General features: G+C 41.2%; 1 protein-coding gene across 3 annotated transcripts in view; it reads left to right on the forward strand.

Annotated features, from left to right (window-relative positions):
* Window positions 1–17567, forward strand: part of JAK1 (Janus kinase 1) — a 243496-nt gene that overhangs the window by 187404 nt on the left and 38525 nt on the right. For all 3 annotated transcript variants that reach the window (XM_060623878.2, XM_078451821.1, XM_060623877.2), the window contains 3 exons: window positions 6534–6610; window positions 9244–9442; window positions 12846–12969. In XM_060623878.2, coding sequence (XP_060479861.1) covers window positions 6605–6610; window positions 9244–9442; window positions 12846–12969 — 329 coding nt within the window. In that variant the 5' untranslated portion in view covers window positions 6534–6604. The remainder of the gene's footprint in view (window positions 1–6533; window positions 6611–9243; window positions 9443–12845; window positions 12970–17567) is intronic.

Raw genomic sequence — 17567 nt, forward strand, 5'->3', positions numbered from 1 at the left:
GGGAGCAGTGCAGAGAGCCCTGACCCATTGAGTTGGCATTGATTGTTTGATCATCCCTGGAAGTTTATTGTAAATGAAGCAGCACTTACGGTTCTGGGGTATTCCTGGAAATGCTATAGTTAGAAGTGAGTTATTCTGTGTGGCAGGAATGGCATATAGAAAAGCCATCATTCTGACTTGCTGACAGGGAAAAATAGCAGGTTTTGTATTTATATTGTGTCGTCCTTTTGGCTGGAATCCATCAGTTCTGCACAGTATCTTGTGATGCTTTCATCAGACAGTTGTTCTGGGTCTCGGCAAGGCAGGGGGTACCGGGTGCACCCGATACAAGTCCCTTCCAAAGTTCTTGTGTGTGTGTGTGTGTGTGCAGAGTTCCTAGTGGGGAACTCTGGAAGGGAAGCAGAGATGCTCTCCCTGCCTCTGTGTGTGTCTTAGGCCTCAAGGAGGTTCTGTGCATGTGTGAGCTGGGCCCTAGTTAGCAGCCACCAGAACTTTCCTCTCCATACCTGAGGTAGTGGTGCTGGAGCAGTGTTTAGCTGTGGGCTTTGGTGCAGCAAGGCCTGAGCACTTGGCTGGTTTTTTCAGTGACCATTTCTTCAGTCTCTGGAGGGAAAGCCCTAGAATGAGTTCAGTCTCCCAGGTGGATGTTAAGCTGTGAGAAATACTGAAAAGCCAGAGAAGACCATGGTGTTGGTGATAGGGGGCATTTTAAAGCAGGCTTCGTCATTCCCCCTGCCGCCCTGTGGAAAGAGTAGGGTCCTTGGAATCAGGAGTCCTGTGTTTGACTTTCGGCACTCTCACTGACTGGCCTCAAACCTCTCCTGCTTTTTATGAGAATTAAGTGCAAGTGCCATTGATGCAGGAGTTGTTGCAGAGGCTCAGTGTATACTGGAGTTCCCTCTCCTCGACTGGAACTGTGTTCCATCAATATGTAATCAGTTTAGCAGGAATTATGGCCAAAATATGAATGCTTGCTGCCTGCTAAACTCTGCCTGAGGCAGAGTTTATATGCATTAACTTATATAACCCTTAACAGCTCTATGAGACACATGCCATTCCCTGCCTCCCGCCATAACTGAGAACATTGAGGTTTAGGGATGTTAAGTAGCTTGCCTAAGGTTACAATAGCTAGTAGGTGAGGAAGGCAGGATTTGGACTCAGGGATGATCCAGCTCACTCTCCTAACTGCTCTGCTAGATTTGTGAAATGGAACTTGATTAATGATAAGGCTTTTGTTCAGAATGCCTATTTATTCTGTTGTCCTTCTCGCAAGCTCACAACTCACTTGAGTCCTTTGCCATAAAGCCTACATTACACTGTTTTACCACTTAACACCTTTCTGAGCACTTTCACATCAACAACTGCACTTGAAAAAGGTGTTGTTATAGGAGCTTGATGAAGACTTTTTCTTTTTTTTTTTTTTTAATTTTTTCTTAACGTTTATTTATTTTTGAGACAAAGAGAGACAGAGCGTGAATGGGGGAGGGGCAGAGAAAGAGGGAGACACAGAATCAGAAGCAGGCTCCAGGCTCCGAGCCATCAGCCCAGAGCCCAACGCGGGGCTCGAACTCACGGACCGCCAGATCGTGACCTGAGCTGAAGTCGGACGCTCAACCGACTGAGCCACCCAGGCGCCCCTGATGAAGACTTTTTCAAAAATTTTTCTGATTCGTTAGGCGGGATGTTTCCTCTAAGGTTAAGCGGATGAGGAAACTAGGCTCAGAGTTAGTTAAAATGATTTGTTCAGGATCACACTTGCTAGTTGTGTATGGATTCAGTAATGTTGTTACTTTGTTACCTTCATTTCATGTAACAACTGCAGTTGACCCTTTAACGACAGGAGCTTGAATTGCATGGATCCACTTATACACTTCCTTTTTTTAATAAAAAGTCCAGTGCTGTAAATGTATTTGCTCTCCCTTATGATTTTCTTGATAACATTTTCTTTTCTTTAGTTTACTTTATTATAGAAATACAGTATGTAATATGTATAATGTGGAAAATATGTGTTAACTATTTGTGTTATTGGTAATTTGGATGGAGTCAAAAGTTATACACTAATTTTTGATGGCACGGGAGTTTAGACCCCTGACCCTTGTGCTGTTCAAGATTCAACTGTATTTAACTAATAGCACCTAATATGTGCTGGTGATCAGCACTTACGGGACAATGATCCTTGCCCTCCTGGAGCTTGTATTGTGATGTTAGGTTTCATTGCCCAACTTAAGGCAGGTGCCTGCTGAAATAGTTTAAGGTCTAGAAACTTTAGTCTTAAAATTTCTTAAGCAGCTGATTTCAGGAAATACTTCTAAATTACATATTTTTCTTCTCAGTTTTTCTAGGTTCATACTTTAACTTATCAACATTTTTTATTTTCTACTTCAGAAATCAAAAGCTTTGATTCCTTTAAGATGGACATAAGTAACCCTGTGTGTGTGTGTGTGTGTGTGTGTGTGTGTGTGTGTGTGTGTGATGGTTTCTTTAGTAAAAATAACCAGCTACCTACCCAAAGTTTTGTATTCTGACTCTTGTCATTGATTTTAACTATCATCCAGTCTATTTTTATCATATAAATCTGGCAGTGGCCTTTGGCCAGAAGCAGTCATATTCTGATCATACTTGTGAATTTTAACATGGTCTATTTTTATGTCTCTTCACTATTCAAAGTTTAATTGTATATTCTTCCCTTATACAGATACTTGTACTTTAAAGGGTGTCCTTGACAATTTAAGAGGATTTCAGCATCTTCAGACATAGATTTCTAGGAGTTTGCATCTTGGAAAATAGTTATGATATGCCTCTATTGCAGCTAGGCCCTGTTCAGACTCGCAAGTTGTCTCTTGTTTTGTTACATTTTCCTCGTTCGGGAAGCATCAGCTATACTTGGATCAGACTTTTATAAACTAAAGAACTGTGAGATTCTACAAAATATCCCCCCTCCCTTTTTTTAATGTAAAGTAGCATCTAACAAGATCGAGCCACAGAAGCAATCCTCTAACCATAGAAAGAGAGGCAGTTTTTTTTTTTTTTTATTCAAAAACTTGAAATTTTGTAAGTAAATTAGTATGGAAGAATTCAGTGCTGTCCTCAAAGAGCTTTTGATTATTCACTTTTATTCTTCCCATTTTCTGAGCTTCTTTGTGTTCATTTGCATTGGGAATGGAACCCAGTGAATCATATTCTTTTGAAAGGGTGTTGCGCGATTCTTACCAGTCAGGTTTCGAGCATTTAAGATTTTCTTTTTGTATTTGTAACGAAAAACTTGAATTGATTGCCTGGAATTATCTGTAGTATTTATAAACTTGACCTTGCTCTTTTCCTATCTGTTCTTAAAATAAATAGAGAACAAACTGAGGGATGCTGAAAGGGGGGCTAAGGGTGGGGAGTGGTGTTGGCTAGATGGATGATGGGCATTAAGGAAGGCACTTTTCGGGATGAGCATATGTAAGAGATGAATCACTGGGCTCTATTCCTGAAGCCAAGACTACACTGTAAACTAACTTGAATTAAATAAATAAATAGCATTTTGTTTGGTTTATATGGAAAGAAATGCTACCTGAATGAAGCCTTTACACAGACTCTGTACCAACAAAAGACTCTTCTCATCCTGAATGAGAACAGATGTCATTTCATACAAAGTGGATCAGCAGTCCTAGATTTAAGTGCTTAGAACGGTGCCTATCCTGTCTTTTAAATGCTTTATGGGTGTTTTTACATTTTTATCATTAGGATGTCAGTTTTTTGAGATTCTGTTGTTATTGAATCAGCATATAAAAATATCATAGTAAATACATATGGTCTAGCAATTCTGTTGCTGATTCTGTTTTCCCTGTGAGTTTGATCTCTATGCTAAGCATCACAATACCATTTTATTGTCCTATCCAATAATATGGGAGGTCAGTTTGAAAATTAGGTGTATTATGACTTCAGTATAGTGTGGCTTGCAGTAGGGAAGGAACACTGGAAAAACCAAACTCTGTTTTATTATGGGTTTTCATAGAATCCAATCCTAGAAAAATGTTAGTAATTTTAGGCTGACCCTCGAATCTTACATGAGGCTCCGAGCAACCCTGTGACTCCTGAATGCAAGTAGTAGGTGATCTGATGGTACACCTAAAAATCCTTTGTGAATTCTGAAAGGTTTTATGCTGTAGTCTTTGTTAAATTGGGTCTGTTGGAACCTACAGGTCTCTTCCTGATCTGAAAGGCTCAAAATATGTTCCTTTTGGGGCAGGCTTCTTAATTCTCCAGAGCATAGGGCTCATCTGGGCCCATCGGTTTTCATTCATCCTTGGCAGCAGCATATAATGGCATGCTTCCAGGAAACCTCAGGTAGGCCCCACACATGCTATTAGCAAATACTGCTGATGAACCAACTAGGGCTGTTCTTTGCCCAGGTATAAAGGGATATTGGAGGGATTTCCCCATTTATGAAGCTGGAGAGATGAGACTAGCTCCTTCCCTCTACCAGGCCTTTGCATATGCCAGTCCTTTACCCAGACTGCCTTCTCTCTACCTCCCTAGATATCCATTACATCTCAGCTCAGTATTGATTCCCTCCTGAGTCCCATGCTAGATGATATTCCTTTTATTTTACCTCTCTCTTTTTCCGCCATGGCATTTTAAGCTCTTTATAATTCCCTCTTTATGTGCATCTTTGTTTGATTCCACTACAGACTGTAAGCTCCATGTGAACAGGGGCCATATTGCTCCAGTTCTTTATTGTGGCCTCCTGATGTAGGTCAGTTTCAGGCATGAAGAACTGCTCAGAAATAATGAATTTCCTAAATGTGACATTTGAAACTCTGCTCCTGAGCCAAAGCAAGGCATTATAGCATGTAGCTAATTGCGGATTGCTGTTTTGATGTGGGGTGGGGTATCTATTCTCATAATTAAAACAATGGATTACGTTAGATTTTTAAAAGCTGAAAGTATAATGGTTTCTTCTTTGAATCTTGATTAAGTTGTCCATGTCAGAATAGCCAAGTCAAGGGGCGCCTGGGTGGCTCAGTCGGTTGAGTGTCCGACTTCAGCTCAGGTCACGATCTGGCGGTCCGTGAGTTCGAGCCCCGCGTCAGGCTCTGGGCTGATGGCCCAGAGCCTGGAGCCTGCTTCCAATTCTGTGTCTCCCTCTCTCTCTCTGCCCCTCCCCCGTTCATGCTCTGTCTCTCTCTGTCTCAAAAATAAATAAACATTAAAAAAAAAATTAAAAAAAAATAGCCAAGTCAAAGTTGTCATATCAAAATTCATACTTATATCCTCTGCCTGGCTTCCCGAAGGTGACATTGTGACACACTCTTCTGGTTTAAGAATTTTTTTTTAATGTTTGTTTATTTTTGAGAGAGAGACAGAGACAGACAGGGAGTGGAGGGGGGTAGGGGCAGAGAGAGAAGGAGACACAGAATCTGAAGGAGGCTCCAGGCTCTGAGCTGTCAGCACAGAGCCTGATGTGGGGCTTGACCTCACAGACTGTGAGATCATGACCTGAGCCGAAGTCAGATGCTCAACCGACTGAGCCACCCAGGCACCCCATACTCTTTTGGTTTTAGATTGCTTGTATGTTTTCATTTGTGCCATCCCCCCTTCGATTGTAAGATCCTGTGGGAATGCTAGCCTGTAGCCTCATTTCTGTCACCCCACTCCCTTTCTACTTCTGCCGTGTAATGCTTGGGAAAGTAGAATTCTGATAAAGTGTATTAAATGACCAACAGAAAACAGACAGTGATCTATATTAACTTGGAAACCACTTTCACACCACTAAGGGTGGTTGCTCCTGATTTGCAAAAATAATTAGATTCTACTATTAAAGAGAATTTGTGAGAGGCACCCGGAAAGTTGTTAAAACAATGCAGAACTCTGTGTGTGTTGGGCGGTTGGTGGTGGTTGGTGATGAAGATGATAGGATCAGTGCTTTAATTCTAGAGAATCAAACTGGCTTTCTTATGTAGTGTAAGTGTGAAGTGAGGTCAGGGGGTTGGAAGGAGGCTTTTTTGCTACCTAAGTTTTCAAATAAGAATGGCTCAAAAAACATTTGATGAACTAAAAGCATTTTTCACTGGATTTATTTCTCGGTGCTCCCCCTTTCACCATATCATATGATGTATCACCATTAAATGAGGCCAAGGGCAGACCGGGTTGGGAGGAGGGTAATTCTTAAAGGAAATGGAAATGGGAAATAAAAGTGCATAAGTTTGGGGGTCCTGAACTATTGTTCACGGCCTCAGGGGAGAAGTTGTTGACGGAAAAGGCACATGGTCTTCATTTGCATTGGACCGGGCACTCTATGCCAGGAAGCAAAAGTCCCTGGCTTCCTCTGTTGAAGTGGTAAAAATAATATCTTCTTTGATATTCATACCCTACGATGCCTCTCTGTCCTCTCAGTGTCCTCATCAATTTTTTTCCCTTCTTCCTCCCAAATGCTTTTTCCTATCCACTTATGGTTTGGGCTGCTTCCTTAATAAGAATGTCCTCTTATTCTCTGATGCAATTACATCTGCAGCTGATTTATTTATTTATCCTTGTCTCTATCCCAGCTCTGAACGGACTTTGGAAAGTAGAGAAGAAAATCCAGTCAGCTTTTGGAGGACATTGGACAGCCGAATAAATGCAGGTATGTACCTTTGCATATCTTTAAAAAAGGACCAAAAGGAAAATAGCTTTTAAAAAGAATAATGAAACTGATCTTGAACTTGTAAGGATAACCTGTACTTCTATCCTTTCATTTTTCAGTATTGGTAGTTTAATTTTTTTTTTTCATTTCCAAATGTTGAATGTGCTGGTTTAAAAATAAATCTCAAGAGTATAAAAGTATAGGAAGTCCAGAGTAAAAGATAAAGCTCCCTTATAGTCCTTCCTGGATATTCACCACTTTAGCAGTTTATCACATGTTTTTCCAGATTGTGCACATAGGCATGATCAAAAGGGTCATGATATACATATTATGCCTTTTTTCACTTTGTAATATGTCATATATATTTTTCAGTGTTGATTCACATAGCTTTATGTCATCTTTTTAACAGCTGCATAGTATTCTTTTGTGTTGATATTTCTTATTTCGTTAGCCTTCTATTGTCACTTGTATTTTTTTCCTATTATAAATGGTGTCCCACCGTATACGTATATAATCACGTATACTTGCCTGATTATTTCCTTAGAGTGAAAGCGTGTAACACCATCTCTCAATTCTTCCCATGCCATGCCTGTATAAGGCCTCAAGGACAAAGGTGTATCTTACATTATAAAGCAGACTGCAGCTTATTTGTTGTCTGTTTCTGTTTCTCATTGTAGGGTGGAGTTGGATGCTCAGTGTTGGGTTTTAAACCTTTCTTGCTCAGGGAGCCTGGGTGGTTCAGTCAGTTAAGCATTCAACTCTTAATTTCAGCTCAGATTATGATCTCGCGGTTTGTGAGTTCGAGCCCCACATCAGGCTCTGCACTGATAGCACAAAGAGATTTTCTCTCCTTCTCCCCCTCCCCTACTCACTCTCTCTCTCAAAATATAGAAACAAACTTAAAAAAACTTTCTTGCTTGACAGTTGATCTGAACCCTTAAGGTAAGTTATGAACTTAGTCTTTCAGCCTGATCTGGTTTTCAGATTTATTTTGGAGGTGAAACAAGTAAAATTGAGTGCCTCTTAGTTTGTAGCATTGAGGCCTATCTGGTTCATGTCTCTCCTATAAGTATCTCACCTTTACCAGGGTGGCTAATAAACGAGCTCATGAATCTGGTGAAGAGAGCTATGTGACTTGTTTTGAGGAGCTTCCTTGGGCCATTCTGCAAGCACCCTTTAAATGTAAGGCTCTGTGCTAGGTACTCGGGAAAAAGATGAATGACACAGTCCTTACCCTTAAGGAACGCCCAGCATAAACCATTGAGAGAGAGAAAGACAGACACATGAATAAGATGGTCATAATCCAGTGTGGTTAGTGCAGTGAGGTGAGTTTGGGAGAGGGCATCTAACTTAGGGGATGGGATGGAAGTTCATAGGCATTTCCTGGAGGAGGTGATGTCCAAGCCGAGTTCTAAAGAAAATTACAGTTTTTCATGAAAAGATGAGGTGGGAAGGTATTCCTGATAGAGAAATGAGTATGACCAAAGGCAGGAAGGTGAGAAAAGCAGAATGGGGTGGGGCGGGGGGGGGGGGGCAGTAGGAGTAACCAGAACAATGGCAACTTTGTCGGTTTCAGGCATGAAGTAAGAGGCTAGGAGTGATGGAAGATGAGGCAGAGAGGCTAGCTGGCAGCTGATGGAGGACCTCTGTGAGGAGTTTGAGACTGCTCTTATAGACTAATGGGGGCTTTTGGAGGACCTGATAGGTGTTACAGAGATACTACTTTGAGGGCTAAGTGAAGGTTGGCTTGGCAGGCAGTAGGAAATTAGGAACCTGGTGTCAGGGAAATTAGTTTGTAGGCCACTGGTGTTGGAGTGAGGGGAAGAAAGATGTTCCTTTTCCTTCCTGGCCTTGTCTAAGCTAAGTTGCTGGGGCTGGCTCTTTGATCCTAGTTGCCCTGCCTTTAGAGGCTCAGGTGAAGGACTTTTGCAAGTTTCTCACCAGCAGGTTCTGGCCTCTTCAGAGCAAGGCTTCCAGCCCTCATTCTGCTGCCACACAGTGCTGCCCATCTGCCTGCCTGCCAGTGGAGTGATGAGGACTTGGCCCCGTTCAGTAATTTTCGAGACCCTTCCATATGGCTCATGAACATGAATTGGTGGTCACTTGGTGTGTACTATCTGTGAGCCAGCCCTGGGCTAGGCTCTGGAGACAGGAAGATAGATAAGACGCGGTTCATGCCCTCCCTGAGCTTGCAGTTTAGTGGGAGATAGACAAAGTTAAAAGACAATGTGATTCGTGCCCTAGGTGGGCTCAGAAGTGAGATGATTCCAGTAGAGGTGGCAGCATGAGTAACATTAACGTGAGCGCTTCCAGAACGAGCCACGTTTTTCAACTACAACTTGTGTGCAGATAGAGAAAATAAATCTAGGCCATGTCTAAAATTATTCTGATTTTTGAGAATATGGTCTGGTCATAATGAATTAGAGTGTATAATTGATTATCCTCATAACTATAATGGATAGTTTGACCTCTCGTAAGTTCGGATGCATTTGATTTTCCGAGAGGGAAGGGGCAGTAGGAAATTACCTGCTTGAGAGGTATTTATGCTTACTTACCTTCCCAGCATTCTCTTTTACCACTTGACCTTCTAGCACATAGAATGACCACGTGGTCTCGCTTTCCTTCCACTACAGTATCTAAATATAAAAGAGGACTGCAATGCCATGGCTTTCTGTGCTAAAATGAGGAGCTCCAAGAAGACGGAGGTGAATCTGGAGGCCCCCGAACCAGGAGTGGAAGTGCTCTTCTATCTGTCCGATAGGGAGCCGCTCCAGCTGGGCAGCGGGGAGTACACGGCAGAGGAGCTGTGCATCAAGGCGGCGCAGGAATGCTGTGAGTACGGGCTGCTGCCTGCTGGCCCGGTCGTGTGTGGTGTCCCTGAGCCTCGCAGCTCTGCTCTGTGTGGGCACGCGTGGGCTCTGGCCTGCCTCTGCTGCTCACGTGCGTTTCACCTTGGGCCAGTGGTTTGAATTCTGAGGGTGTTACTTTTCACTGTCTTCATGGTAAAGTGACTTATTCCTGCTCTGTCACTAATGAGCTTGGGGTCCCAAGGAATGAGGCTTTTGCCTTCTGTGGAGGCGCAGTTTTTATTTCCCCTACAATCTGGAAAATTGGAATACTATCAGCACTAAATGAGTAAAAACATCTGGCACAAAGTTGCAAGCTATTCAATAAGGGGCATCTCTCAAGATGTGAAAGTCTGTTCAAAACTTCTTCAGAAGAGTGGAATCCATCCTTTGGCCGCTGTAACCTGCTTCCCCTTTGTGATGCTGACTTGAAGTGAGAACTCGAGTGTCACTTTGTGGCTTGGTCAGACTGCCAGGTTGTAAAAAGGGCAGTGAGGCTGTGAACAACATGGTCTTTTTCTTTCTTTTTTTTTTTTTGCAAGTGAGCCTGTCTTTCTTGAGTTAGCCTGTTGCCAAATAGGAGAAGGTGAGAAACCAAACTGAGTAACAAAATGAATCTCATTTAAACCTTGGGGTCAGTGACAGTTTTTGTCTACCTACTTTTAAATGACAAGTAAAGTTAAATTATAGAAACTTAAAGATCTAATCCACTGGGGTTGTGGCAGCAATTGTATCAATGTAAGTATACTAAAATTCATTAATTGTACACTTAAAATGGGTAGACTTTATGATATGTAAATTACATCTCAATAAAGCTGTGGGTTTTTTTTGGTTTTTTTTAAACAACTCATGATGATTAACTGTAATGGCAGACGATGTGATCCATGCTTAATTTATATCATCTTTAGCCCTCAGGACAACTCTATTGGGATAGTATGAACATTTCAAGAGTTACCTACCTAGTTTGTGATAACAGCTTGTCTAGAAACCCCTTTTTCTTTCTGATATATATCTTTCTGTTTCCAATGCTTTAAATACCAGAGTTCCAATAAAAGGGGAGAAGTTGGTGCTACAGGGAATAAAATTGGCTGAGCTGTATAGATTATGAGGTTCATGCCCTTATATTATATTCTAAAGTTATTTTGACTAGATAGCAAAGTATAAAAGGAAGCATCTTTAGACATTAGCTTTAAAAGTATTTGTAATTAGCAAAACAGCTAGATGTAAATTGATGCTTCTAAAGTATTTTTTTAAGGTGTTGTGTTTTTTCTCCTTTCCCTTGAGGTTTGGTTTTTATAGCGTTTCTTCTGTTGACCCAGTTTCTTACCATCATATTTGTACAGAATTGTTGGGCTGCAGTTAATGAGAGATCAAGGGGCTGCTGCTAAAGGAGACGAGGAGAGAGCCTGAGCCCACAGGCAGACGCAGCCACTGAGTCTGCTGTAGCTCTGGGCTCAGGGCCAGGCAGTGTGGGGCAGCAGTTTCTAAGCCCAGTCTGTAGAGAATGAGGGAGCTCTTTTATAACTGACTCAGGGGAATGTTGCAAACATTTATTAATTTTAAAAGTACATGAATACAGAATGCCACATATTATTAGAACTCTCATTATTATTATAGTAAGTGATATTGGGAGGCAGTATGGTTTTCTTCCCTGTTGTCCAAAAGTGTATGGTCCATTTTTGTTCTTTCAGCTCTCATTCTTTCACCTCCTCAGTAGCTCTATCTTGGTTTGAATCTTAACTCTGACTTTTACTGAGTAGCCCTGAATCAGACTAAATCGCGGGAGGCCACAGTTTCTTCACCTGTAAAATGGCAAAAATATTAATTACGTCATTAAGTGTTAGGATGAAAAGATAATAAATGTAGAGCGTGTCAGCCTGATGCCTGACACTTAACCCTCAGTAAATGTTAGTGTTGTTGTTACCATTATTCTGTACTTTTGTATAAAAAGCTTTGATCTTTTATCTTTGATCTTCCTGTTTTAAGTACTAAAATTTTAGAATCAGACCTGTGATAGAATACACACAGATTCATGATCACAAATAAGTTATGCTTCACTATGTATGTGTCAGTGCCCATTCAAGTATGAGTATGTATAAAGAAAGTCTAGGCTTCCAGGCCAGCCCACAAAGGCCAATTCACGGATGGAAAACTATATAGTATACCCAAAACATAGTCCTAACAGTACTGGATCTAAAACTCATTTGCTCTTGTTCCCAAGAGATGATGCCCTTTGAAGTTTACTCCCTCTTCTCTGTTACAAGGAGGAATAACCTCTGGAGGGGTTACCCCAGATATCTTGAGAGGCAGGAATCAAGGAGTTCAGCGAGATGTCAGCATGCCGAGGCATCTGTCTCTTTTTCACTCGGTGTGTGCATTGGAGAGAGTTCGTGCCTGGACGGGCCGAGCCTGGGAAGATCCCTGTCAGTGTCAGTTGTGCTCCAGATATCTGATTTGGGAAACTCCTATTACCTCATATTTTCATATATTTTTTGGTTAGGTTGCCTGTATCTTAGTTTGAGGCCTGGTCACAGATGAAAGTATCAGTAGTAATTATTTGCAATCACCTTCTCTGCTTCCCCCATGCTTTTAGATTACAGGTCTGTGTAATTTTAATTATGGGCTCAGAAGTGAATGGAAAGGTGCTTTCCTGGCTTTATAACCTCCTTTATCTCTCTAGTTCTTCTTGTGTCAAAGGAGGCAGTTGGTGGGGCAGGGAGACAAGGGAGCACTATTGGACTACTTTTGTTAAGCATATATCTTCTTGTGAGTTGGCTACTAATAAAAAATATGATAACTATACAGAGTACTTACAGGGTGTATCTATTAATGGTAACAGATTTTTATCATTGACAAAAATCACTTTGGTTATTTATTCCAACACATGATTTTGTGTGCTACTGCCAGGAACGCCTTTGCATATAATACATAATCACAGTGTTAGAATTGTTTAAACATTTTCTGTAGGAGACGGATTGGGGGTTTCCCGAACTCCAAGGATGTTTCTGACTATGATTAGCAAGGTGCGCTTCAGGTGGGATCTGGGAACCTCTCAGCTCACGTATTTTTTCTTTTAAGTAGGATTTGTTAAGACTGTCATAGACACCGTGATGAGAAACATTGTTAGACTTTTGTTGTAAAATGTTTTTAATCTGGTTTGTCAGGAGCTATAGTATATATTCCTGGGGAGCCATAGTTGTTAATTATCATGATTAAAACTGCCTGACTGAATATGGTTGGAAGTCATATTTACCCTAAGAGGATACAAAATGTGACCTAGATTCTTTGGATAAGAGAATTTCTTGTCTTTGTGTATATCATGCTTTGGAAGCAGATGGCCTAATGTATCTATCTTTAATTTTCTGATACGTGTTTTACTTTTTCCCCAGGTATCTCTCCTCTGTGTCACAACCTTTTTGCCCTGTATGATGAGAACACCAAGCTTTGGTACGCTCCGAATCGCACGATCACAGTTGACGACAAGACATCACTCCGGCTCCACTACCGGATGAGGTATGGGTGCCTGCTTGGCTTCCTCTTGCAGGGGGAGGATGACAGTTAGCTTGGAGGCCTGAGTCACTTACTAAGAAGATTTGTAGTCATTTTGTAATTGGTAAGTTTTATATTTGCTTGGTATGAGAAAGGACTTCTTCAGTATTTGGAATGCAATTCAAGATGAATTTGATCACTTTGCCACATTGTAGAAAAGAAATCATTATGATGCAGAGGGTATTTTGAAAAGAATTAGTGTACTATGGCAGAGTTTTTCAAGTGATGAGTCATGGTTATGAGTTTAATTTCATGAGTTGTGACCAGAATGTTTTTGAAAAAAGAAACAGGCAAGAATAAGTAATATCAGCATATATACATATCCCAAGAATATTGTTTTAAAACTTCTGTTTGAGATATGCAAGTGTATATACCAGCTCATGATACAATAAAATATTTCTTCTTAAGAGTTGCAGCTAAAGAGTTTGAGAAGCACCGCCTGAAGTGGTTCCCTATAAATTTCAGGTTGCTGTTGCTCTCAAGGGGTAGATGTTTTGATTGACTCCCTGAGAATTTTTGCCTAGTGGGTGGGACTCTCATTTTTCTTCTGATGGGTATTGCCTTTTCTCTTGTATTGTAGACTTCCTTAAATGTCACATAGTCTCCCAAGGTGTCATAGGCAGTCACTACTTCACTGTAGTGTCTTGAGTTGATAAACATTTTTGCGCTGTTACCTAGAATTGAAAATGTTTGTTAGATACTAGTTAAGCACAACTGAGTGTGCTTTTAGCAAAGGAGCTTATAAACAGGGTGAATACTTTTTGAAAAGGATCCTGACTTACATAGATGTGATGAAACCGGCAGTTGCTGATGGAACGTAGGGACCTGCTGGAAACACCCTCAGGGATCTCAGAGCCTCTCCATGGTAGCTTAGATGCTGCTTCCTTCGGGAAGTTGGTGGAGTTGCTAACATTCTAGAATGGTCTGGGTGTTTTTCTCAGCAGCAGTTGAACCAGATCTGCTTTCTTTGATAATCATTCTAGGGCTGACTGTTTTTTTCTTTTTGTACTCACCCAAGGTCTCACCTTAAGAGGAGAGGTGTGTACCATGTGAGATTTCTCGCCCCAGATTTAGGGAGACATTCACCCCACCCAGCTGAGCCTTCTGACTATATTTGGATTGTTTTTCAAAGTGTAATCTTGCTTTCTGTGGCCTGGGGGTTGTCTGTGTGAACCAGCATTGAAACGTGTTATTTGCAGCCGACAGTCTAGGAAGGGGGCATGTCACCGAATTCTAGTTCTTTCCCTCTAGGTTTGTCTACTTGGCTCAGAATTTGGAATGGTAGAACTTGGGACTTGGATAAGACCTGAATTTACCTAGTTCAAGTATTGTTAATTGTTTAGGGGCGAACTGATGTCCACAGTGGAGAAGTGAGTTACACAAAGTCACACACCTAGTGAATCCTCTTGTCCGCCCCAGAACCCTCCTTGAGGCACTCGTCTTTGTGGATTGTGCCAATACCTCACTATTAGGGGCTGTCTTTGCCTCCTCCCTGTTCTGTTAGCTGCCAGGAAGTGCACAACTACTTCATTTTTGGCACCTTGACTTTGTACCTGACATCGAGCTTCAACAGGATATTGCTTTGTTACCACAGGCCCTTTGAACTTGGAAGGAAAGATCCCACCCTAAGCTAAAACATTTGCATTACAACAAACTACAAAAACTTTGAAACCTCCTAATCTCACCACTGTAGAAGGTGTCATATGAAAACAAATGTTGGCGACTATTTCAGTGGAATCCCAGCTCTATTTTGGGAAACACTCTGCTTCAATTATGAGATTCTGTTTTTGGATCATGATTTTTAATGGTTATTATTTTATAATGTGTCTTAGTATAAGATAAGCATATTCTTTTTTATGAAAAAGAATATTTCCTTTTTCATTCAAATGAATTTCACTATCTGTTAGTAGAGTTCTGTAGAAACCTAAGGAGAATTCCTTGTGTATAATATCTAAACATAAACTTAGAATATGCAGTCATCTGTAATATAATTTTCTCAAAGACTTGCAAGGAAGTCGTATCTCCTTGATAGGTCTGTCTACCTCTCTCCCCCTCCCTCTTCCTTCCTCTGTCATTCCTCCATGCCATTCTGAAAAGAATCTACACAGCTATCATACTATATTTATTTATGCCATTCTTTATTTTTTTCCATTAGCATGTTCCAATCCTAGGAATTTGTGTGTGGCCCCAGTTTGATGAACATCTTGATGATTAATTTTAAAAAGGAACGTAGAGCATCTTTCCATGTGTCTGTCGGCCATCTGTATTTCTTCTTGGAAAAATGTCTTTTCATGTCTTCTGCCCAGTTTTTAATTGAGTTATTTGTTTTTTGGTTATTTGTGTAAATTCTTTATTTTGGATCTTAATCCCTTATTGGATATATCATTTGCAATTATCTTCTCCCATTTAGTAGGTTGTCTTTTTGTTCTGTTGAGGGTTTTCCTTCCCTGTGTACACCTTTTATTTTGGTGTAGTCTCAATAGTTAAATTTGTTTTTGTTTGCCTTGCTAAAGGAGAAAAGGGTTTCTGTGGCCGATGTCAAAGAGGTTACTGCCTGTATTTTCTTCTAGGAATGTTACAGAATTGTTGAATCATTGTACACCTGAAACTAACAGAACACTGTATGTTAATTATACTTGAATTTTAAAAACATAGAGTGTCTGTCTTCAGTGTACCTTCTAGTTTTGTCTTATTAGGGTAAAATTAGGAAGGTGTTGATTTTGGTAGTCACTGATTTAAAGGCTTTTGTTTTTTGTTTTGTCATCTTATTAAATAGAAAGCTGTCAGCCTTTGACTATGGGCAATTTCTAGAGATCCAGCCTTGTTTTAGGCTCCTTTCAACCTTTACGGAAGTGATGGAGCAAGTTAGTTTGATCTCCTCAGCCTTATCTTGTCTGAACATCTTGCCAAAAGATTTCCAAACTGAAGCTGGTCTCACAGGGCTCAGATAACAGCCTGGAAGAATGTTTTTGTTCAGACCCGACTGGAGATTGTGTTTTGCCCAAAGGGAGTATGTTGGGCCCTTGATTTACCAGGTCCAAGGACTCTTTCTCATAGAGACTCAGTGGGATGTGGCAGAAGAGGACCATGCCTTGGACCGGTTCAGGGAAAATCTGTCTTCATTGCTTCTCTTTCAAACAACCTCCTGCATCCTAGAGACTCTTACTTTTCCCAGGTACCCTTCCATGTTGCACATAATTCTCATCTTCTCACCACCTTCCTCCACTACCAAAAGGAATGTACCTGTCGGCCTGCCCTTCGGGGAGAGCCCTGCTTTGTTTGTTTGTATAAAGAGTACCTGGCACAGGGTAAGTGTTCGCAAGCCCTTAGTTACTGTCTTCATTGTCCTGTTCGTTGCCTTTTCACCTGTCTCCTTCTAGACAGATCCCGAAAACTTCTAGTAGATATCTGGTTATTGTGTGAATGATGAGAACTCTCCATTTTGGACTTGACTCAGTAGCCAGAGGAGTTGGCTGTGTCCTTGTCAATTTTTTTTCTGCCCCAATGTCAGATTTTCCTGTATTTGCTCAGTTGGTAGAGCCAGTTCACCCTTAACTTCCTGCCTATCTTGGATCGCTGATCCTGGCTGAGTCCTCCCATCCTGTGCTCCGTCTGTCCTTGAAAAGTAGATTCTTCAGTCTAGGGATAGAAGTGCCAGCCTCTTCATCAGCAGATAGCTGTGGGCACCTGATCCCCTCTCACATAGGAGAGTGAGAGGACAATCCCACAGCTGTGGTTTATGCTGCATGTGGGCTCCTGGATATGTGTTCTTTCTGTGTGTGAGTGAGAGCTACCAAAACCCACAGTCAAATTCTCAGTCACTTTCATAAGTCATAGGGAAGATGAGGTGTATAGAATCCCTGAAAGTTCTAAAATACTGATTTTACTTTTATACTAACTTCTGTATCCATCCTTCCCTCACCATGTTAATTGCTACTCCCTGAATTTGTTCATTCATTTCTTGTTTATTCATCTGACAATGATGTGTTAAGCAACTGTTATTTGCCCGGAGATTCAGTGCTGAGCAAGACCACTGAGGCATCTGCCTTCACAGAGCTCATAGCGTTGTCCAGACTATTGCCATAGGCATCTGATTTGGTCTCTGTCATTTCAGTCCATCTTCCATTGGGCTTTCTTCCGGGGCATCCTGTCTCACGTGATCTTGCCTTGCCATCTCCTCTGCCTGCTGTGTCTGGTCCAGGCTCTAAAGCTTGGGATTTATTTATTCTGGCCCCAACTTCCCTTCCCAACCCTTTCTCCCTTCCCCTGGCAGTAGAGGATGGTTTTTCCCTTGTTTGGCACCTCATCAAAGACTCCCTTATGTCCAGGGACATCTTATCTATTGGGCACAGTGCCTAGGGCTCATAATATTTTTAAAGACTCAGAAAAGTGTTTTAATTTCATTAAAACCAGAAAAAGAAATCCAAGCTGGATTATATTTATCTTTATATCAATGTGGTTGTAAAATACAACTTTTAATATTTTTTTTATGAAGGAAGGAAAAACTGGCCTCCATGAAAGTCACATTCTAGTCCCGCTTATGAGACATGCCCCTTGTATGT

This window comes from Panthera onca, chromosome C1 (genome assembly GCF_046562875.1).
Source record: "Panthera onca isolate mPanOnc1 chromosome C1, mPanOnc1 haplotype 2, whole genome shotgun sequence".
NCBI classification, from domain to species: Eukaryota; Metazoa; Chordata; class Mammalia; order Carnivora; family Felidae; genus Panthera; species Panthera onca.